This window comes from Syngnathus typhle, linkage group LG15, assembly GCF_033458585.1.
Source record: "Syngnathus typhle isolate RoL2023-S1 ecotype Sweden linkage group LG15, RoL_Styp_1.0, whole genome shotgun sequence".
Taxonomy (NCBI): Eukaryota; Metazoa; Chordata; class Actinopteri; order Syngnathiformes; family Syngnathidae; genus Syngnathus; species Syngnathus typhle.
The window spans coordinates 9,122,415-9,145,757 of record NC_083752.1 but is presented as its reverse complement, the minus strand read 5'-3'; the positions used below and the strand labels follow the sequence as shown (position 1 = coordinate 9,145,757).

The following is a 23,343-nucleotide window of genomic DNA, read 5'->3' as shown; positions in this document are numbered from 1 at the left end:
GAGAGCTTGAGGCTGGAATAAAGTACCCCGTGTTAAACACAGTCTTCCCTCCTTTCCTGACCGCGTCATTACGAATTTACACGATAAATCAGGTGTGTTTGGTCCTCTGCAGAAGAGGCTCTGCCGAACCTCTGAGACTGACTCACCTAACTCCAAGGTTTTGATCGAACCCAGGTTAAGAACCACTGGTGTTTCTTTCCCCAAAACAAATGACAATTTTTTATTTTTAAAAAAAAAAAATAATAATAAAAAAGACCATGTGGTTAGTATACTATACATGACAGTGCCAGCGGGCCACTTTTTGATTTTATGACACAATGCTTCGGGCAAGTTTAAATTTAGACACGGGCCGCATTTGGAACACGGCTCGAACTTTGGACATACCTGATGTATGGCAGGTTTCCTTTTTTAGTTAAAAAAAAGGACCATGTAATTTTCAAAGGGAACGTCGATTCAAACCGGACAACTGATTCAAATTGATCAATCGATTTGGTGCAGTCCGGTTAGCACGTCTGCCTCACAGTTAGGAGGGTGCGGGTTTGATTCCACCTCCGGCCCTCCCCGTGTGGAGTTTGCATGTTCTCCCCATGCCTGTGTAGGTTTTCTCCGGGCACTCCGGCTTCCTCCCACATCCCAAAAACATGCTTGGTAGGCCAATAGAGCACTCCAGATTGCCCCTAGGTGTGAGTGTGGATGGTTGTTTGTCTCTGTGTGCCCTGCGATTGGCTGGCAAGCGGTTCAGGGTGTCCCCTGCCTACTGCCTGATGACTGCTGGGATACGCTCCAGCACGCCCGTGACCCCCGCGGGGACAAGCAGTATAGGAAATGGATGGATGGATTTGATGCAGTGACCATATCTGCCAATTTTTTTTGTCTAGCTTTGCGGGTGACAAAGGAGAGAAAGCTGAGCATGAACAATTCGTATAAGAACACAAAGTTCATACGGTGCTTCTTATAAGTTTATACTATACACGTGTATAGTATAGCCACTCCCAGTTGAAGTTGAGTTCATTTGGGAAAAAATACGACAATTAGAGGCACCATCCAACGGCAAGTGTCATCAGATTGCTTGTGAAATAGCCATCAAGATGGGACTTTGTTCACTTCATGGAGCTCCAAGCAAGAGCTCGAGCCTGGCCCGGGTCGAGTGGCCGGGATCACAGCGCGTTTCTGTTTCCACGGCCCAAATGAGCTCTGTGATAAATGAGGTGGCAGTCCACATGACAAGGCTGCAGGATTTATGGCGGCAGCAAGGCCTCACTCGGTGCATGCTCGTCCATTGTTGGGAGCACTACATCAGCTCGGTGACAGACAAATTAGGCCTTGCCATGATTGCTCCCCCTTTTACTTTGCTTGTTGGGATAAAGCGGCGTACTGTCAGCCTGCACAGAGATCATTTTTCACAAAGTTACATAACCTCCTTTTGCCAACTTTGGGCAGTGCGCTTTTTTTCTCCTCATTCGAATAAGACATGGGATGTTTTCAGGTTCAATTAGATTATTCCTTAACTAAAATAAAAACTGCAGTATTCCAATGAGCACATGTTCAAGGGCATACATTCTCATTTGACTAGCTTTTAAGTCAATGTAACATGAAATAATTTGAGCATTTCTGCTTGTTGCTGTTTTTTTATGGCAGCTTATTTTTCAACTTGTGCCTCTTATGAAAGCATACATATGTTGATGATGATGCAGAGCAGGGGTCACCAAACTACGGCCGTTTAATCCGGCCCGCCAACCCTGAATAAATTGTATTATTAAACTTTTTTTTTTTTTTGCTCATTTTGCCTGCAATGACTGCGTTTCCCCAGTAGATGGGGAAGCGCTCGCCTGCGCATTTACTACCGGAAGCCGTGTCAGAAAGCTAGGTGCACACTCACAAGTGCGTGTACGGACATGGCGCACTCGCGCTCTATTTGTATCAGTCCCGAATTTAGAGCGTGGGCTGTGACGACAGCATTCTTGTAATTTGCGCGCTGAGCTTTCAGATGCAGTTTTGCCCTAAGGCCACCCACAAACCTTCCCCTGGAATCCTTCCGTTAAAATGTCGCCCAAGTAAAGCAGGGTGAACACAGTGCCGAGCGTTTAAAAGAGCCAATTTGTCTCGACGTACGCGACGTGACGTTCAGCCACATGAACGTCAACATCTACCCGTCACAGATCGAGGTAAACGGACCAACACCTCGGATCTCGCGTAAGAATTGCCACAACAAATTTTACTCCAGACTATGACGCACTATCAAACTTTAACAAAAAAGACAGCGGTGTCTACAAGCCTACTGGAACCTACAAAAGGATTATAAGGAAGGAACACAAGAACTTTAAGAGACTGCTCATATGTGTCAGAGAGGTTCTGCTCTGACAACTGAGCTGAACTTTTATCTGTTAAGATTGTGCATGGCACAACAGAAAGTTAATGTTCCATGGTTTTTTTTCTATGAAGAACCCAGAGAGAGTTATTTAGTTATTTATTTCCTGTTTTTTCTGTGAAGAACTCAGAGAGGGTTTAGTTATTATTTATTTCATTAATAGTGTTATTTGTTTCCTGACTTTTTTTCTGTAAAGAACCTGGAAAGGGTTATTAAATAACCGTTATTTGGTTATGTGTGGCTTTCTGGAAAACAATAAATTTTTTAAGCTCCCCTACGATCGTCACACTTTTTCTGTTACAAACTGCCACCGGCCCGCCATCAGAGAAGGGAAAGGTTATGTGGCCCTCACAGGAAAAAGTTTGGGGACCCCTGATGCAGAGTGTCTGTGCCTGCCAACATAAAATGACTTGGAGCGCAAATAGGGTGCCCTTATAGCTTATAGCATAATAGATTTGACGAGTGGGTGCCACGTGGTGATAAATTCCCAGCAGGAGAAAACAGCTTTAATGATATATTTTTCCTGAAAAAAGCAGTCATGTATCAAAAAAATTAGGATTCCCATCCTTGCACTTTTTCGAGGCTCATGAAACGTTGATAGAAAATGGAGCAAAAAAAAAAAAATCTATATTAAAGAGCCCAACTTTAATCTTTCGTTTGTTTGTTTTTTTTCTTCTTTTTAACTGACTTGTCATTTTGCATTTTGCTTTTCTTGGCCGGGCTGGGCTGCGACGCCGGAGTGCCATCTGCTTTCCTCTTTGACTTTTTTTTGTTGTTAGTCTTGCCCTGTCCTTTCTTCACCCTTGCGTTGTCAGTCATTGGGGCCGAGCTGGTGTCTGCGGCGGGCTCCAAGACGGGCTGCGGTCTTTTTTTCTTTTTTTTGCTTTCTGGCAGGAAGCCCTTTTGCTTCTTGGCAGGCCGTTGCGGCGGCTGCTGGCCACCATCCTTGCCAGGCTTTATCTTCTCCATCGTCGGCTTCCTGAGGGTGGCAAAGATAAACAAGGCGACTGAGTACGCTCTCGGACACCCCGATAGGAGAAGCTGACGTCAACTTCTTGTGTCAGTAAAGAGGATCGTGTTTGTTTTTGTGGGGAACCTAACCGCCATGACCTTCCTAGTCAGTCAGCCAATGAGCAAAGTAAAAACACTGCTCTTTGGCTCTATCTTGCGATGATCCATGAGTTTCAAGAAAAGTATTTTTTTGCTGCTATCTTGTGGTACCTCAAGAAAAACGCTTTACAACCCCCGCCCTCCGTGATTCAGTAAAAACATCCCCCATCGAGTGCCACGGAATTATGTTCGGTAGATGCGAGACAAAAAGCGGCATGCGGCAATTGTGAACCTTGTGAAAGTTGCGACGGCCTTGGCTCGTTCCGGCACTCACGTGACTCCAAAGTGTCTCATGACGGTCCAGTAGGTGTCCTCTAGCTTGCCTGTCTTCTTGAAGGCAAACACTTCAGGCAGGAGCTGCAGGGCGCTCTTGAGAGCCTCCAAGTCCACAGACAGCTTCTATACAGACATCGCATGTCCTCTTTTCCTTTCCTTCTTTTGATATCTTGTTTCCTGCTCTTGTATGACCTACCTGCAGTTGGATGAGTTTGACCAGCAAGCGACACAGCTCTAGCGCCTTCACTGTCTTTTCCTGCAGAGCCTTGTTCTCCATTTGACCTTGCAGCTTGAAAGCCTGAGATAGTGGCCCATTGAATCAACTTGGCATCAGCTCGGGGGAAGAAGCCACGAGGCAATATTCTGACTTGCATTTGCGGTTTGATACAGAGCAGTAATTTTGTTCTGGGGGGTTCAATGGTGGACTCACCGCGGTGAGCTGAGCCACCACCTTGGTGCACAAATGCAACCACGGCACGCCGCTCATCAGCTTCTGCACGTCCCTGTTTTGCATGGCACGGAGTAGCAACACGCACGCCTGGCCCTGCACGCACAAAACACGTCCAACGTTTGCGCTGACACTTGATCTGCTTCGAAATTAAGGTTACGCCACCTGCTGGTGCTCCCTGATGCCCGATGCGATGTGCTGCACCGTCGCGTTCAACAGCTTCACGCACAAAACCTGCATGATATATACATACACACACATACATAGGCTATAATGTCAGTGCCAATCATGTCAATAATAATTATGTGTGTGCGTCCACGTTATATTTCATTTTTGTATTAGCTTAGCGCTTGCACGCATGTACACATACGACGAGCGGGTCATATTAATTAGTGCTGCCATCCGCTGCGCCCTACTCACTTACCGGAAATCTAGCAAAGAGGTCAGTGAACATCTGGGTGGTCAGGGGGCTCTTCCTGCGACTCATGAAGTGGCCGAGGGCCTCCCGAAAGATGCCGGCCACCTGCTCCACGTCCACGTTGCCCATGAAGCGCAACTGAACGCACACAAGAGGCCAAACGTCAGCTCGCAAGGCAGTTCATCTTGCTTTCAAGCTTATTGTGAGACAAGTGATGAGCAAGGCGTACAGCTGAGGACGGCCCGATTGATCAAAGACAGCAACAAAAGGATTCATTCAAAGAAGGGGGTTAGTTACGTACGTCTGGCGCAACCCCGGACACCAGTGCCCCGTCCACGCTTTCGCCGGACGGAGCTCCTCGCAACACTTTGACGACATATAGAGCGGCGCTGAAAACAAAACAGACACAAAATGGTGGACGCTGCCATTTTGGAGTTTCATACAAGGAAAATACTGGAAAATAAAAAATAAAAAAAAACAAATGAAAAAACAGCTGTTTATGCGCTGGATAGATTTTCTTGTGCGCTGAGAATGTGCGGGCAGTGCGCGATTGCGCACGCGCGCAGCTTAGAGGGAACATTGTTTCAGACGCTCATGTTGGAAAGTTAGTTTGTGGAGAGTCAGTGACATTTGACCCCCCCTACTCTGAAAAAAAAGCCCTAAAATGAGTTTAATCCATTGGCTCAAATCTGTCCGCCATGAAAAAGTGTCAAGCAGCCACGCTCCAAGGGGACACTAAGTCGGCCATTTTGGTTAGAGTTTGCTGACGAGGACCTGAAATAGTAGAGGCCGACAGACGACTCGGACAACTTCTGCATTTTTGTCATCAGCTTGTTCAGAAGGAAGTGAAGCTCTTCCTGTCGGTCTTGAGCTGTCTTGCAGTAGCCCTTGGACCTGCACAGCTGGTTCCTACAAAAAGAAAAGAAAATGGCAGTGGTTTTGTTGTGGGAGCTCATTGCGAGTATGGAGGACTGTGTTACTTGAAAATGTCCGCCGCCCTGCGTAGAAATTCCTGCCCCTGCTGCTCATTGCCCAACGCCATCCCTCGCTCAATCAGGGACAGCAGAGGCTCCAGAAGGTCCAGAACCAGAGGATTGTCAGCCTGCCGAGACACAAACACCTCAACCAGGTCCAGCACCTACAATCACAAAGATGAGAGCTTTTTCCCCCCCCTTTTTATGTTGGGAGTCAATTCCGATGGAAGATGGTCTCCGACTTACCTTGATCTTGAAATCGAACAACAGTGTCTTCTTTTTGCGCATTTTAGCCACGGTGTCCTTTCTGGCCAGGACTTTCTTCTGCTGCTCCGAAAAGAGCGCCGACAGGCTCTTGTCCAGCTCCATCATGGTATCATCATCCAAGTCATCTTCGCTGCTATCCTTCTCTGCAGCCTGGAAACAAAGTATGACATCATCCTCAGCTGATAAAATGGACAGGGGAGCTTCAGCGATCATGTCAATCTTGTACTGATGGCCCGCCCTACTGGGGAAAGTTTAAATTACACACGCACACTCATGCAAACAGCGTGGCGCCACTCGCTCTCCGACTCCAAAGCCTCACCAGAGCGTTCTTCTTCTGCAGCACCTTCATCAGCTCCGCTTTGAAGTTTTGGTCCACCTCCTCCTCCACGGCCCCGTCGCTGTCGTCGTCTTCCTCGTCGGAAGTGCCATCTGACTCGTTTTCCTTTTTTGGGGGAAAAGCTACTTTCAAGTCAAGGCAGCAGCTCGAGCGGAGACCAAACCAAAGAAGGCCAAGCACCATGTCCTCTTCAACGTCATTCTCTGTTTCCATCTTCTCGGCCGCCTCTGCGTCATCCAGAACCAGCACGGGGCCGTCCCCTTCTGCGTCCTCATCCGGCTCCAGCGCCTATGCAATAAAGACAAGTCTGGCGTGACAGCACCCGGGCAGCGAGCAGCGCGGGCGGGCGGACGATGGCTTACGTCCAGGATGGCGGTGAGGGCGGCAGCGTTGACGTGGGGGCAGATGGAGGCGAAGACGCTCTTGCACACCTGCCTGATGTGGCGGCTGGGTTGGGACAGCAGCGACAGCAAGATGTCGACCATCACCTCCACCCACTGCGGTTCCGCCTCCCCCCGCTTGCCGGCTACCCAAATAAAAATCACACACAAACTTGTTTCATATAAAAAATGTTGCCAGTGGCTTTTTTCCCTCGTTCCTTTTGACAATGCAAATCTGTTCTTGCTTTTGTTGCTTTTGGCTCGACCATGCTGACCCTTTACATTTTGCTTTGGTGACGAGCAGCTGACCTTTCTCCCGATTCTTCTTGGCTGTCTTCTCCTGCGCTTCATCTACGCATCTCTGAAGGTCCTTCATGATGTCCACCAGCTCATCCGGAGCCTTGGCCAAAGGCAGCACGGTATGTTTTGTTTCTACTCATTTGCTTGCCGAGCGCGCCGAGCGAAAGGTGAACCCGGTGGGGCATACCTTGAAGAGATGCATGCCGATCAAGAGGAAGAGCTGCCGGAAGGCGGCGTTCTCCGCCGAGTGGCCTTTGCCGCCTTTCTTCTTCAGGCACGCCACCGACTCCAACATGCTGAGAGAAAAGAAGTAACAAACACGATGACAATCGTCGCCAATGCGGGAGAGTCAACGAGGCAATACACGGTGCCGACCTGTCCCAGGCCTGCCTCTGCTCCTCACTGAGGGTATGGACGGGGCGGACCAACGCGGGCTTGTCGAGCAGGTCTTGGGCGTACTGGACCAGGCGCTCCAGCCACAAGGAGCCGTCGGACGTGACGCCCGTCGGGCGCTTCTGGGGCGCCACCGACTCGTCGGCCAGCGGCAAGTTATGCACGGATAGAAGGAGCCTGGTGGATGTACGTTCCACAGTGACGCAATGTCGTGTGCGCCTGGGAGCTTCCCAAAACAATAAAAAATGCTACTCAAGTGTCATCTCATTCTCAGCAAACACAGTTGAACTCGCACCCAAAGAAAGACGTGACCATCAGCGCTCTGGTTTTCCCATCCAGTGGGATGTGGAGCTTCTCTTCGGTTTCTGGAATGTTGGCGCAGGCCTTCTTGACACTGAAGAAGGTGTGGAAAAAGACAAATCTGGAGAAAAAAAAGTGGGAAGTCACATGGTGACATCATTTGTGAGTTTTTTAAATCATACAGTTTCAGCTCGAGGGGGAGTTCTTGGTAGGGGTGTAAATCGCGGGTTTTGTCACGATACGATATAATATCGATACAAAGAATTACGATACGATATTTGCCGATATCTTAAAGCCTGCTGCGATTCATTCACGATATATCGCGATATAGTGCTCTACGATCGATTTTATTTTTTTTTTAATAAAAAATATAGAACAATATCCTGATTTATAACAATTCATACGCAAAATCAACAAGGTACTGCAAACTCTTTATTTAGGAAATTACAAGAGTATTGCAGTATACAAAGTGCTTATTTTAACACTGAACTTTGATGTCGTGTTTTTTCTTTAAATGTGCGGCGAGATTTGTGCTCCCTGAATAATTGATCACCGCATGGCAGGATTTACAAACTGCACGTGTCTTGTCGGTTGAGCCATCTTTTCTTTGGAATCCAAAGTGCTTCCAAACGAATGACTTGAAGCCTAAAGGGGAGCAAATTTCCTCGTCTTTTTAGACACTAGACATAGCACCAGCCCAGGAGCCGCGTACTAGTTGTCGACTCCCCTTTCACGTGCCTGCTCTGCTCACAACACAACAACGCCGGGCGCACTGATCCCGGAAAAAGGAAGCAAGCAACAATGAACTGGATTTCAAAATAAAGTCGCGTCTAATGTCCAAGGTCAAACACGGCAATATAAATCGATGTTTACGTTTAACATCGATGCCAATAAATCGTAGAGCATTATATCGATTAATCGATGTGTATCGATGTATCGTTACACCCCTAGTTCTTGGTCATCATGATGCATCTTACCTGGCAATGTCCATGATTAGCTGCTCGTCCTTCTTCACGTGGTTGTTGTCCACGATGGAGACCAGCCTGGCCACGATCCACTTCCTCAAGCGAAATTGGGGGGGCCTAAAGAAGACAACGAGCCGGTGAGTGCTCACTCTGCTTCCAGGGTTTCTCGAGGTTCCCTTTGTTTTGTGGGGAATCCTCTTGGCTCCTCGAGACTCACTCTTTCAACTCTTCTTTGCGCTCCATCTGCTTGTGAGAGGTGAAGTTGAGCAGCTCGTCCACGCGGGGCCGCAGGAAGGTGGACCTGAGCCACGCCACATAATTCCGCAGCGCCGCCGGCTGTAGATGCTGCACCACGCGCCACACGGACGGCACCACCGGGTAGCCCTGATTGACGAGCGAGGTGAAGCCCACCATCACCGCCAACTGCTTTTCAGTATCCTGGCAGCCAGCCAGGAAGTTGGACACATAAGTGTCCATCTCGGGCGCCAGCTTGAAGTGATCTTGTTTCTGCAAAACAATTCAATGAGTCATTGTGGTTAAGGTCTATGTCGCAGCCGCGTGCGGCGCCAATAAGAAATCCCGACTAACCTGGGCCGACACCACGTGATCGCCGTATTGCTTCATCACCTCCCCTGACAGAACCTCTCTGAGCTGGTATACGGACAGCAGTGGCAAAGCGCTGCCCAACAGTCGGAAACTCACAAAGCTACACAAAAAACAAAAGAATTGATGGTCAGTTTCAAATGTCAACTCAGTTGTGTGGGTTAGGGAGCACTTTCCCGTTTGCTAATGCTCTTGTGCACAAAACTCACTGCGTGGGCCCCCAGTGCTCCTTCAGCATTCCCTCCACGACAGCTTTGTTCCAGAAGAGCTGGAAGCTGTCTTCTCTCAGGGACAGCTTCAGGAGGTCCAGGGCCAACGGTGGCAGCGCACACTCCTTCTTTGCCGAGCGGGCGGCCATCTTAAGTAGGTGTGTCAGCCTACGAGAGAGAACCGGGCGCACCTCGAGAGTTCAGAAAAGGCTCTATGATGTTCATCACTCAATCAAGCCCCACAATGCGCACTTGGGTCCACTTAAATTTTGGAAAGTACATCAGGACTTTAAAGATATATTCTAAATTTCAGCGACGGCTCTGTCACAATAATGTGACCAGCGCGGTGCAGTTGCGCGGTGGGCAACGCGCTACGGTTGTGCGTTCGGCGGTGCGCTGCAGTTGCGCGATCGGACAAATCTGCGCAAATGAAAAACTGCTTAAAAAAGGCGGGGGGGGGGGGGGGGGGGGGGGGTTGTCTTGAAACGATTAAATTTTTTTCTATTATTTGTAATGGGAAAAATAGATTCGGAATTCGACCGATTCGCTTCTCGAACCGCCTTCTGGAACGGATTGTGGTCAAAAACCAAGGTTTGACTGTATTTTTGCTATTTTTGTTAAAATCACACTTACATGTGAACTGGAAATGATAATAACAACACATAGTGAAAGCCGAATTGAGCAAATTGGCTATTTCAGAAGTGTGTGTCAAACTGGTAGCGCTTTGCCTTAATCCATTGGTGTCAAACTCAAGGCCCGCCATATCATTTTATGTGGCCCACGAAGACCGATTTTGCATTGGCTTTTGTCATTACTAAGATTACAAATTCTCTTCACTTTAAAAAAAAATAGAGACATTGGTTGCAGTTTTTATTACCATTCATCTTATTAAAATATTTCAACAGTTTTTACTAGTCTCAGATTTTAAAACATAATGGCCCACCGAGGGAAACTATGACTGATGCGGCCCGTGGCAAAAATGAGTTTGACACCCCTGCCTTAATCAGTACCCAGGAAGTAGCTCTTGGTTTAAGAAAGTTTGGTGACCCCTGGTCTAAATGAACCCCCTGAACATCATTCCTTGACAAATTTCACTTCAACACATTTGGCGGCAAAGCACTAAATTAAAAAAAAAAAAATCGGAGTCTAGCATAGCACCTAGGCATCAAGACGGTGACCTCAGGTCCAAGTAAAATTATTACTTATTATGACGGGATCACCACCTTATTGTGGTGGGGTGGTTTGTGTGTCTCCATGACCCCTCGAGCTATGTCGGCAGGAGTATTACACTCCTGGCAGGGTCACCCATGCCAAACAGATCGAAGGGTAGAGACCAGACAAAGAGTGATTCCACTGGCCGTCCAGGTTGGGGGTTGGGCTGTGGGCCGATATCCCGCTCCCGGAGAAAAAACATTATTACAGAAACCAGAAGCAGAGCGCACACACCAAATCAGGGGAACGCTGTAGCCAGTCCTGTACCCAGAGACACGATGACGCACAGAGGCCAAAGCCTACAGGACGCCCTTGGGCCGAATAGACCACTGCTGCACCCGAAAAACACCATGACGATTGGAAACTGGAATGTACGAACACTATGCGTAAGTGGCAACATCACACTAGCAGCAAGAGAAATGACCAACAGAGGAATGGACATCATGGGTATCAGCGAAACACACTGGACAGGACAAGGGAGAGTGGAACTGGCAAAAGGAGAAACCATCATCTACTCAGGAAGAGCCGACGACAACCATAGACAAGGTGTAGGCATACTCATGTCGAAAGCAGCAGCAAGAGCCCTGATTGACTGGACTCCAGTGAACAAAAGAATCATTCAAGCCAGGTACCACTGCCAACACATTAAATTAACGATTATACACATTTACGCACCCTCAGAAGATGCAGAAGAGAAAGAAAAGGACAAATTCTACACGAGAGTGCAAAATGTACCCGATAGCAGGAACAAACATGACATGTTGATTGTAACAGGAGACTTGAATGCCAAAGTAGGAGATGGACACCAAGATTACGACAGGGTCATGGGCTAGCACGGACTCGGAAGGCTGAGTAACAACGGAGAAAGGCTGTGCGAAATGTGTGACATGAACGAACTAGTCATAACAGGTACGCTGTTTCCACATAAAGACATACACAAAGCCACGTGGGTATCTCCAGATGGGAAGACCAGGAATCAGATTGATCACACACTCATCAATAAACGATTTAGGAACTTTGGAACATTGGAAGTGACCACTATCTTGTAGGTACAACAATCAAGCTAAGACAGAAGAGACGACAAAAAGAAAGGAAAAACACTAGAATCAAGTATGACATTGCAAAGTTGAAGAACGAAAACATGTTAAAGACCTTCACTATCCGTCTAAGAAACAGGTACCAAGTACTCGAAGGGCAATTTATTCGACAAAATCCAACACCAAGAAAAGACATGAACGAGCAACAACAGGCTAAACGATAGGTATGTTAACGTGACATAAATACAAACAAAGAGCTGAGAACGGGCCTGACGTAACATTCAGAGTTATTAAAAAAACTATTAGATAAATAACACGTTTATAAATCCATCTGTGTCACTCCAATTCATTAAATCCATCGATCGTCCTTTGTCAACAATGGGTGCGCGCCGCTGACGGCGCTTGCACTTCAAAATATTCCACAGGCCCATATAAAGATATATAAATTAGATATCAAATAACTCTTATACAAGCAATAATATCAAACCATCTGTGCACTCTAAATCATTAAATCCATCGATCAATATCCTCGTCCTTTGTCAACAACGCTGCGCGTGCGCCCTGACGTCAGCCTCGTCGTTATTCCACAGATCTAGTAATTGTAGCGTTAACAAAGTACAAGGAAAGACGTGGGTTTGGTAAACGGCTCTTTATTTAACAAAACAAACTTCCAGGCGTGTGGCGGCGTTGACTTCCTGCCACGGAGGTGGAAGAGAGATCCATAGAATAGGACTGGGCGTGCGTAAAAGCCATGACCAAGCCCCATCCACGTCCCCGGACAGCCACCCGGCCGAGCGCCGGCCCTCAACTTCCATCCACGGAGGTGAAAGAGAGCTCCGTAGAGTAGGACCGGGCGTGCGTAAAAGCCATAATAGTTTTTCAAACCTTCTGTGTCACTCCAAATCCTTAAATCTTTCAAACTCTTCGTCCTCTGTGTCACTTAGAAACAAAGCCGCTAATCAGGGCTGTGGACTCTGACTCGGTCGGACTCTGTGCTGATTTTGACCGAGTCTACCGAACGTGGACAAAAACGTTCTATTTTATTTTCATCATGCTGCTGAGAATGCGCGTAGGAATACTGTCCACAGCCCTGCTTGCTTGTTATGAAGACAAATTTAGTTGTTGCGTGCCCCGCGCGCAGCCAAGCTGGAAAAAACAGCCGCGGTTCTCCCTTGCCACGGTAGCGTGCACGCCTTATTTGGAAAGCGAAAAACCGATGTCGTACGGCGTCAGCACTATGTTGTTTTCAATAAAAACATGAAGAATTCACGTTTGCGTCAGTCAATTTTAATTTTTATAAAGGATTATTCTCATTTGATGTCTTTAAATTCATCCGCGTTCTGCCATTGAAGCGGGGTGCATTCAAAGACCAGTCGTACAGACGGAAACGTTTTGTGATCAAATCTTTCATAACGAGAATGATTTGAATGAATAATTGAGAAGAAATTTCAGTACTGAAGGCTCCTTTTGTCCCAAGCAAAGTGACAGATGGTGGGGAGGTGGGATAAAAATTGTAAAAACAATTCACTCAAATAATTCTCGTTATGAAAGATTTGATCACAAAACCTGTGTGGCTTTTTCTTAAATGAACACGTTTGACATTGCTATAGTGTCAGCTTTTAATTATATTGCGTCATGTTAAAGCAAATTAATAAATGCAACAATATTAATTTGCTTTGAAAATACCTGAGTAATAAAATAAAATGGATGGATGAATGATGATCACAATTACCGTAAATTCCGGACTATAAGCCGCGACTTTTTTCCAAAGTTTTGAACCCTGCGGCTTATAGTCAGGTGCGGCTTATATAAGGATTTTTTCGTGATTTTTGTGATGACTTGATCACTTGAAGATTCAAGATTCAAGAGTTTTTTATTCGCCATGTTTGAGCGTGCCAAACAAGGAATTTGACTTCGGTAAAACACACCCTCTGTTCAACATTTAGGTGACTAACAACACTCAGGACATGTGAAAAATGGCAAAAAATAAAATAAAATTCACTTTTATACACTGCGGTATCTTGAAGAAAAAAACAACAACAAAAATACTATTTTGAAACACTACTATGGCTGCTGCTTATTCTGGCTGTGTTGCTTGTGACTAATATGAGCTTTAGTAGGAATGTACGCTAGGTGACCTGCGTCAAAGGGCTCTAAACCCTTTCTCTTACTCTGCCATGTGACTCAGAGATTACACAAAGCAGTGGCGCTGTTTGGACAATCTGCATTGTATTAAAACCCAAACAATCAGCATTTAGATTAAATTTTTCTGACATTTTGCTCACCAAAAACAAGTTGTAATGAACGTGAACTTTTAATGCATTTTATTCAGAAGGTTACTTTGAACCCCGAGGCTTAAATGGCGGCGTGGCGTATTTATGGATTTTTATGGCCTCCAGGGGCGCTCTAGCAGGATTGCTTCTTGTTATTATTATTATTATTTCTTCTTCGTCTGTCTCGCTGACAGACGAAGAAGAAATAATGCGCCGAAGAAGACGTGCTAGTTTGTGTTTTGAACATTTCGCGCATCATGCACACACCCTAATGGAAAACACGAAGAGATGCATTTGATGCAGCTTTTAAGTTAAAAGCAATCGATTTGGCTGTCAAAGAGGGAAATAGAGCTTAAATGGCGGTGCGGCGTATTTATGGATTTTTACGGCCTCCGGGGCGCTCTAGCGGGAAGCAAGAGCGAGACAGACGAAGAAGAGATAATGCGCCGAAGAAGACGTGCTAGTTTGTCAAGACGGTTGCGTCACCCTTTTCTTTATTTCGTGGTCCCGTCCGTCTATACGTGTCGCTCGCTAGTTTAATGTAATTTAGCGCTTCGTGCATGAATAAAATTAACATGAACAGACCCTCATCACACTCGAAGAAATGCATAAAAGCGACGACGAAAGAGAGACTGAGAAAGTGTGAGGCGAAGGATATCTAACGCTATTCCAATTGGACGCTGAGGAGGAAGGCTTCGATGGTTTCAGTGCACTGGCGGAAGATGAAGACAATGAAGCTCTTTTTTTACTGTTGGTGCTGTACTACCGTGTTGCTGCTGTGTTACCGCCGCGTCTCAGTGACTTTTACCGGGTATGTTTTTTTTTAATCCAGCCCTATTAGTCTTGTGTTACTTCCGTGTTGCTGCGGTATTACTGCCGCGGCACGGGCAGTGTTTGGAAAGAAATGTTAAGGTATGTTATTAAAACTTTAAAAAAAGCTTTCTGTGTCCCGTCTTTCTTTGTTAATAACTCGCGTTGGAAAGAAATGTTAAGGTATGTTATTAAAACTTTAAAAAAGCTTTCTGTGTCCAGTCTTTCTTTGTTAATAACTCGCATGTACACTTCCGTGTTGCTGCGGTACTACTGCTGCGTCACAGGCAATGTTTAGAAAGACATGTTAAAGTATGTTATTAAAACTTTAAAAAGGCTTTCTGTGAACGGTCTTTCTTTTTAAAAAACGCGTGTGCACGTGCGGCTTATGGTCCGGTGCGGCTTATATAAGAAAAAAACTCAAATATCCCCCAATTTTAGCTGGTGCGGTTTATAATCCGGTGCGGCCAATAGTCCGGAATTTACGTTAAGTATAAAGTCTCCTTTGTAATATATACTCCTTGTAGCCTGTACCCAAAAAGAGGAGTTTTTTTGCATCGAAGTTTATGCAAAGAGCTCACGTAATTCTATTGTTGCGTTTTGGTGACGTGAATGAGTGTTCCATCTGTACGACTGGTCTTTGAATGCACCCCACTTCAATGGCAGAACGCGGATGAATTTAAAGACATCGAATGAGAATAATCCTTTATAAAAATTAAAATTGACTGACGCAAACATGAGTTCTTCATGTTTTTATTGAAAACAACATAGTGCTGACGCCGTACGACATCGGTTTTTCGCTTTCCAAATAAGGCGTGCGCGCTACCGCGACAGGGGGAACAAGATCTCACGGGGGAACCAAATCAAGCACAACACCGGGAGCAGCGAGAGAACAATGTTTTGCCTCTAGATTTGAGGGGGAAACGGAGCGCAAGTTTCGATCAATGCGGCCACGTTGAGTTGCACTTAGGCTAATGTTTACATTATGTACCAATGTCAAGGACGATTATGTCACCCAGCTTATATCATTGTTTCGATAGTTGTGGGGTCGTCACTAATTATTTGTGTTTAGATAAATGTCTGAGCTATAATGGTGTAATTAATGATTAAAACTTGAAAGTATCTGTTTATTGTATTCGTTTACCGTATTTTCCGCCCTATAAGGCGCACCTAAAAACCAAAATTTTTACCAAAAGTCGACAGTGCGCCTTATAGTCCGGTGCGCCTTATATATGGATCAAGTGATGAACTTGTTGATCCATACTGGTTGTATACAGTGCTCTGCCAAAAAGTTTTAATAAGTTTTAGTACGACTAGTAAATTACAAGGTCGCATCGCTTCCCAACATTACGGTAACTGTAGTCAGGGGGTGTCACCGAATAGCTGTTGTACCCGCGAGGCTATTTCATTTCAAAATAGGCTGCTCCGTTAATGTTTCGAGTAAAGCTACGGATTAGGGGTGTAAATTGCGGGTTTTGTCACGATACGATATATCGATACAAAGAACTACGATACGATATTTGCCGATATCTTAAAGCCTGCTGCGATTCATTCACGATATATCGCGATAGTGCTCTACGATCGATATATATTTTTTTAATAAAAAATATAGAACAATATTCTGATTTATAACGATTCATACGCAAAATCAACAACGTACTGCAAACTCTTTATTTAGGAAATTACAAGAGTATTGTAGTATACAAAGTTCCTTTTTTAACACTGAACTTTGATGTCGTGTTTTTTCTTTAAATGTGCGGCGAGATTTGTGGTCCCTGAATATTTGATCACCGCATGGCAGGATTTACAAACTGCACGTGTCTTGTCCGTTGAGCCATATTTTCTTTGGAATCCAAAGTGCTTCCAAACGAATGACTTGAAGCCTAAAGGGGAGCAAATTTCCTCGTCTTTTTGGACACTAGCCATAGCACCAGCCCAGGAGCCGTGTACTAGTTGTCGACTCCCCTTTCACGTGCCTGCTCTGCTCACAACACAACAACGCCGCGCGCACTGCTCCCGGAAAGAGGAAGCAAGCAACAATGAACTGGATTTCAAAATAAAGTTGCGTCTAATGTCCGAGGTCAAACACGGCGATATAAATCGATGTTTACGTTTAGCATCTGTTAGGGTTTGCAGAATATCTTCATCGTATGATTATGTTGGAATGTAGCCTGTAATAATTTAACTAGCTTGTCCTGTCTAGACAAAAGTAGTTGACCAAAGTGGTAAGATCTTTTCAACTTATTGACTAGCTGCAGAGGAAGCAATCAAAGTTGCTTTGTTTACAGAACGTCGTAAAAGGTCCCCTGCTATGCTTTGATCAGCAGGGGACCGTCTTCACCTTATCCTGTGTGTTCACACACCCCCACTTTCAACCGCACTCTGTTTCTCTCAATAAATAAGCACCTGACGAGGCCTGAGTCAGACTTCATTCGACCATCGCTGTAAGCACAGCGACGAGTGAACTCTCCGCCTGCAGGTGTCTAAAATGACTTGCTTGACTCCTGTGTGGTTCTTGCAAAATAAGTTAGAGTGAGCACCACCCTAACAGCATCGATGCCAATAAATCGTAGAGCATTATATCGATTAATCGATGTGTATCGATGAATCCTTACACCCCTACTACGGATCGATATGAAAGGGAAACATAGTACCAATGCGTTAGATCGAACTTTAGTCAGTTCTGATCATTTTATAGGAGATCGTTTGAGAAACGTGATTGTTTATTCTTTGCTGAGGCTCATGGGAGATTGCGAGCTGAGGCTCATATGAAAGTGCGGATGGCTAATGCTATAACAATAGCTGCTATACGCGCGAGGCTATTTCATGTCAAAATAGGCTGCTCCGTTAATGTTTCGAGTAAATCTACGGATCGATATGGAAGGGAAACATAGGTAAGTAGTACCAATGCGTTAGATTGAACTTTAGTCAGTTCTGATCATTTTATAGGAGATCGTTTGAGAAACACGACTGTTTACAGAGGGCTCGTTGGTTATTGGCTAGTGGGTGCAACCCTAGTCAACCTCAGTTTGTTGCAGTAAAGCTTCTATTTCATGCGCCTTATAGTCCGGTGCGCCTTATATATGGACAAAGTTTTAAAATGGGCCGTTCATTGAAGGTGCGCCTTATACCCCGGTGCGCCTAATAGGGTGCAAAATACGGTATATGTTTACTAAAGACAAAGCCATCACAAAACTGTTGTAATTATTTAGATTTTGATCTACTTTTTTTCCATGTATAATGCGCAAAATGTAACTAATTTATTGTCCTAAAATCTTGGGTGCGCATTATACATGGGCACAATTTTTTATTTATTTTTTTGTAAGAAAATCATGGTACAACAATTTTTGAAGAAAATCTTGTCACGGATGGAGTGTGGAAAGGAGCAGGGCGACCAAGTGCAGCTTGGACCAGGGTTCATTGGAGGAACTCAAAACAGACTTGGTAAACTAACATAACTCTCTAACAAAACCAACAACAGGACTGACCGACAAAGACATGGAACAAAAAGACAGGGTGACATTACCAAAGACAGGAACAGAAACCTGTGTTATTGTCAAATATTGTTTGTTTTTTAATCTCCATAGCGGACTGGGCGTCATACAGAGGCAGTATCACTGCGCATGCGCACTATAGATCCGATGCGAATAGTCCTCTTCTTTGCTGACAATGAATGTGATAGTTTAATACAATCAGCAAATAACAAAACGCGTATTACAGGTAATATTTTATTTCACAACACTTTGCCTTGTTCCTTTTGTCTCTGCTGTTCACTTCAAACACGCTCCATACGAACGCAATGCTCTCGTATCAGACGCTTGCTCGATCACCTGCTCGTTTGCTGTCACAATGTACCCTACACAAATCTGAAACCTTTGTTGCGGCTCCGAGTCACGACGAGGGGCAAGTTTTGGTTTCCAAGGGTGTTTCTATTCCTCTTCAACTTCTCTCCCATACAGAGCCACCTTTTTCACATGTCCGCACGTCACTTTCCTCTTTTCATTTTAAACAAACTGATCGCGGTGGTGCCTTTACGGGCAGTCGGAGAAATCAACGCCAACAAAAAAAATTCATCCAGCCTAGTTAAGACTATACCAAAGACTATAAAAATGGGACCCATTGCCTCCCTGCTTGGCACTCAGCATTAAGGGTTGGAATTGGGGGGTTAGATCACCAAATGATTCCCGAGCGCGGCGCCACTGCTTCTCACTGCTCCTTTCTCCCCCAGGGGATGGATCAAAATCACACGGGGATGGGTCAAATGCAGAGGACAAATTTCACCACACCCAGATGCGTGTGTGACGATCATTGGGAAAAGAAAAAAAAATGAAAAATTGGGTGCGTATTATACATGGGTACAGGCTTTTTTCCAGCATCGACATGCCATTTTTAGGGTGTGTATTATACATGGGGGCGCATTATACATGGAAAAAAACGGTAAATTAGCCTTGAATAAAGACTAAGCAGTCACATGAATTAACAGAAAAAATGGACAGCCGGACTCGGACTCCTGGTCAAGAGGCCGGACTCGGAGCAAAAATCCGACCGAGTCCACAGCCCTGCCGCTAATGATGCTGGTAGTACGTGGGGCCCTTTGTCATCTTCGTCATTCCGTCAATCTTTGTCCTTTTTGTAAACAACCGCCGCGCCGCGCTGCTGACGTCACTTCAAATTCAAATTACAATAATCCCTTGCTACATCGCGGTTTCACTTTTTTTTTTTTTTGAACATTTTTGAAGAAAACAAGTCGCTCCTTATTATAAGTCGCCCCCCCACCCAAACTATGAAAAAAACCGCGACTTATAGTCCGAAAATTACGGTACTACGGCAGGACCACAACGACTGCAACACAGCCATGACCAGAAGGAAAAAGAAGGAAAGGAAGACCGAAGGACAAAAAAGGATATGACTAGCTAGGTTTTTTTAGTGACTATCCAAGGATTTACCGTTTTTTTCCGTGTATAGTGCGCCCCCATGTATAGTACGCACCCCTAACAATGGCATGCTGATGCTGGAAAAAAGCTTGTACCCATGTATAATACGCACCCAATTTTTATGATTTTTTTAAAAAAAAAAATTTAATTTTTTTTTTTTTTTTTTCTCTTAAGTCCCAAATATCGTCACACACGCAGGGAGGCAATGGGTCCCATTTTTAAAGTCTTTGGTATGGTCTTAACTAGGCTGGATGTCATTTTTTTTGTTGGCGTTGATTTCTCCGACTGCCCCTAAACGCACCACCGCGCTCCGTGCGCACACGGCGGCTCTGTATGGGAGAGACGTTGAAGAGGAATAAAAACACCCTTGGAAACCAAAACTTGCCCCTCGTCGTGACTCGGAGCCGCAACAAATGTTTCGGATTTGTGTAGGGTACATTGTGACAGACGGCAAACTAGCAGGTGATCGAGCGAGCGTCTGATACAAGAGCATTGCGGTCGTATGGAGCGTGTTTGAAATGAACAGCAGAGACGAAAGGAACAAGGCAAAGTGTTGTGAAATAAAATATTACCTGTAATACGCATTTTGTTATTTGCTGATTGAAACTGCTAATTAAACTGTGAATTGAAACTAATAGGTGGAGAACTGAACTCTCGCTCTTTATATAGCTGACGTGTCTTGCGCAACCGTTCTGCGCATCTGTAATGGCGGCCTCCGTATGACGTCCGGTCCGCGATGGAGATTAAAAAACAAACAATATTTGACAATAACACACCATCGAGGATTGCACCATCGCATCAAACGATGTGTCGTCAATTATGAATTTTACTAAGTGTGTTGGGCAGGATGGCTGAATGCGATGCGCGATTGACAACAAACAAGAAGAAAGGTGAGTTTTATTTCGGGGGAGATTTGTCATGTCTCGTCCCCAGTTTTGCTATGTGTCTAGGTTGCCATAGTTTCTGTTCGTGTCACCCCGCTCTTCCTGTGTCACCTCAATCGATGTAACGTGTTTTGTATTTAAGTCCTGTCTGCCCCTCGCTCACCGTTGGATCATTGCATGTGTTACTGTCATTCTGTTCCTGTCTTTGGTAATGTCACCCTGTCTTTTTGTTCCACGACTTTGTCGGTCAGTCCTGTTGTTGGTTTTGTTGTACCATGACTTTATTTAAAAAAAAAAAATTTAAAAAAAAAAAAATTAATTTTTTTTTCCTTTGTACCCATGTATAATACGCACCCCAGATTTTAGGACAATAAATTAGTAAAATATTGCGCACTATACACGGAAAAAAACGGTAAGTGCACATTTTGGCAATTCTTACTGTCCAATGTTGTCGTCGTTGATGATCTTGGAAGAGCCCAACAGTTTTTTAACTTTCTTGGGTTGGAGGGTCTGGGGAAAGCGCTCCAGCGCCACCAACAGCAGTTGCAGCTGCTCTGGAGTCTGGAAAGCCGAGGCCATGTCGGCCTGCAAGGCACTCAGCAGGACCTCCTCAAATACCTTCTTGGGGACCTGCCGGAACACCGACACGGGGGAGAATGTGATGATGACTATGCATGAGTCAGAAATGTGATTTTACGGAGGTTGGTTATAAAACAATTTACTCTTAAAAAAAAAATAATAATTAAAAAGCCTTATTGTGCTGTTGATACCTCAGCGAGGATGTCCATCATGGTCTTGTTGGGCAGGTCCTTCAGGTGCTGTCGCTGTTGGGTAAGGTTTTGCAGAAGCTGCACAGAACCCAGCACCACTGGGGGCTCCTGCGCGGGTGCAAAATAGAAAAGTTGAGCTCAAATTTACAACACGCGCTGGACATTCTCAAGTCACACGGCCTGCAAAAGACAAGGTCTACATGTGTTCCTACGTACTTACTTTGAAAAGGCGACCTGACTGATGGAGAGCAAGGACGCCAAACAAGCTGCCAAATGCAGCATTTCTGACAAATTTCTGCAGGACAAGAAATATTTAACCTTTTTTCTTACAGCATATTCTAATCCCGCCCCCTCCAAAAATAAACAGTCACCTTTGTGGCTGTTTGCACATTGTGTTTCTCCCTGATCCTGTCAAGGATGTTCTGCAGAGTGATGTCCTCAAATGCGGTCAGGAGCTGGCGGAAACAATAACATAATTTTGGCATCACACCACAAACACTAACAGGTCAAAGCATGGGGCACAGTCGTCGGAATCCTTGCTCACCTGACCCAGAGCTAGACTGAAGCCTGGCCTCGCCGCCTCCCGCGTGTGAGCAAGTCCATCCACCAACTTCTTGAGCGTGTACTCCAACTCATCCTCCTGTGAACAACACAATACATAACACGGAAATCATTATTTGCATATTAATTGGTTAAAATGTTCAACTCGCAAAATACGTTCAAATTAATTATGTTAAAATGGCAGGTATACTGTGTAAATGATATTTTACTTTCTATTTTTCAGACGATGTGCTAAATTAATTCATCTTTTGAATTGAAATGGCAGTGTTGGCACACATGTATGTTGATAAAATAATGAATAAGCTATTAAACTCGATTAATGATGCTGTGGTTTCAAGGATTGAGACGTCATGAAAAGACTGTAACGTGACTTTAAACAGCTCCAGTGTAGTGTGCCACAATACGCATGGCTGAACGCAACCCACCTCGTTGTTGTCTTTTAGGTATTTCAGAAGATTTTCCACCGCTCTAAGACGAATATCTTGATCGGGTTTTGCCAAATCCCAGAAGAAGTCGAGGAAGACTCGGTTCTGGTGGAGGGCGCCAGCCGTCCGGACCGGCACGGCTGCAATCGGCTGAATATTCATCATGTCTACGAACACCTCACCCGAGCATGCCGAAAGAACGGCGAGGAAAAAACGTGGATGCACGTCTTTTCCTGTGGAAGTGACTACTTCCGGGTCACTTTTTTTTTTTTTTTTTTACAACTTTCAACTTTATTGACAATGGAAATGGTGAACAAACAGCGACCTTTCGATTTTTTTTTAAGTAAAACTAACTAACTACGCAATAGAGATGAGACTCAAATTTTCCTGGCTATCCAAGTATAATTTTTAAAATGACTTTTTATAACAATTAAATCAAGTGGATTGGCTTTTTTGAATTTTGAATTTACACTGACCATACGTCCTCATTTTCCCTGACATGTCCTTATTTTGGCCCCTAAAAAAGCGTCTGGGAAGAATTTCATTTTTCATTACATTACATTTTTCAAAATGTCCAGAATTTTTGCGACAGCTCCATATAACAACAACAACAACCTCCTGTTGAATGTCAACAAGACCAAGGAGATTGTTGTTGACTTCCGGAAAAGTCACACCCAACACCTGCCACTGACCATCGATGGTGCTGTGGTGGAGAGAGTGAGCAGCACCAGATTCCTGGGGCGCACATCAGTGAGGACCTCTCCTGGACCACCAACACTGCATCACTGGCAAAGAAAGCTCAGCGCCGCCTGTACTTCGTGCGGAAACTTAGGCGAGCAAGTGCTCCTCCGGCCATCATGACCACATTCTATCGTGGCACCATTGAGAGCGTCCTCTCCAGTTGTATCGCTGTGTGGGGTGGTAGCTGCACTGAATACAACATGAAGGCCCTGCAGCACATACTGAACACAGCTGGTAAGAAGGCGACCACGATTGTGTGTGATGTGAGTCACCCCGCTCACTCTTTCTTTGATCTTCTGCCCTCTGGGAAGAGGTACAGGAGCCTGCGCTCCCGCACCACCAGACTCA

At 45.2% G+C, this 23,343-nt stretch overlaps 1 protein-coding gene across 2 annotated transcripts; it reads right to left on the bottom strand.

Annotated features, from left to right (window-relative positions):
* Nucleotides 1-2,842: 2,842 nt before the first annotated feature.
* On the bottom strand, nt 2,843-22,502 carry mybbp1a (MYB binding protein (P160) 1a). Of its 2 annotated transcripts, none has more exons than XM_061299501.1 (27): nt 22,255-22,502; nt 21,813-21,908; nt 21,640-21,723; nt 21,489-21,563; nt 21,269-21,376; nt 20,938-21,128; nt 9,349-9,516; nt 9,125-9,242; nt 8,754-9,043; nt 8,549-8,653; nt 7,567-7,692; nt 7,254-7,448; nt 7,066-7,174; nt 6,861-6,978; nt 6,561-6,724; nt 6,379-6,486; nt 6,181-6,303; nt 5,841-6,011; nt 5,601-5,722; nt 5,395-5,529; nt 4,922-5,009; nt 4,627-4,758; nt 4,368-4,436; nt 4,185-4,298; nt 3,951-4,052; nt 3,753-3,877; nt 2,843-3,347 (listed from the first exon to the last, which is right to left on the bottom strand). In XM_061299501.1, the coding sequence occupies exons 1-27, from the start codon at nt 22,417-22,419 to the stop codon at nt 3,014-3,016; spliced, it is 3,735 nt and encodes a 1,244-aa protein (XP_061155485.1). In that variant the 5' UTR covers nt 22,420-22,502; the 3' UTR covers nt 2,843-3,013. The 2 variants fall into 2 exon arrangements, with proteins under 2 accessions (XP_061155485.1, XP_061155484.1); XM_061299500.1 differs by having other exon boundaries at nt 5,601-5,758; nt 6,888-6,978.
* Between the last annotated feature and the right edge of the window lie 841 nt (nt 22,503-23,343).

Excerpts from the sequence above, each read along its gene's own strand:
- mybbp1a (XM_061299500.1), bottom strand. The coding sequence starts at position 22,419 with ATGATGAATATTCAGCCGATTGCAGCCGTGCCGGTCCGGACGGCTGGC. Across the intron at positions 8,654-8,753 it reads CGCAAAGAAGAGTTGAAAGA|GCCCCCCCAATTTCGCTTGA; the intron begins GTGAGTCTCGAG and ends TGTCTTCTTTAG. Across the intron at positions 6,487-6,560 it reads CCCTCACCGCCATCCTGGAC|GCGCTGGAGCCGGATGAGGA; the intron begins GTAAGCCATCGT and ends TTTATTGCATAG.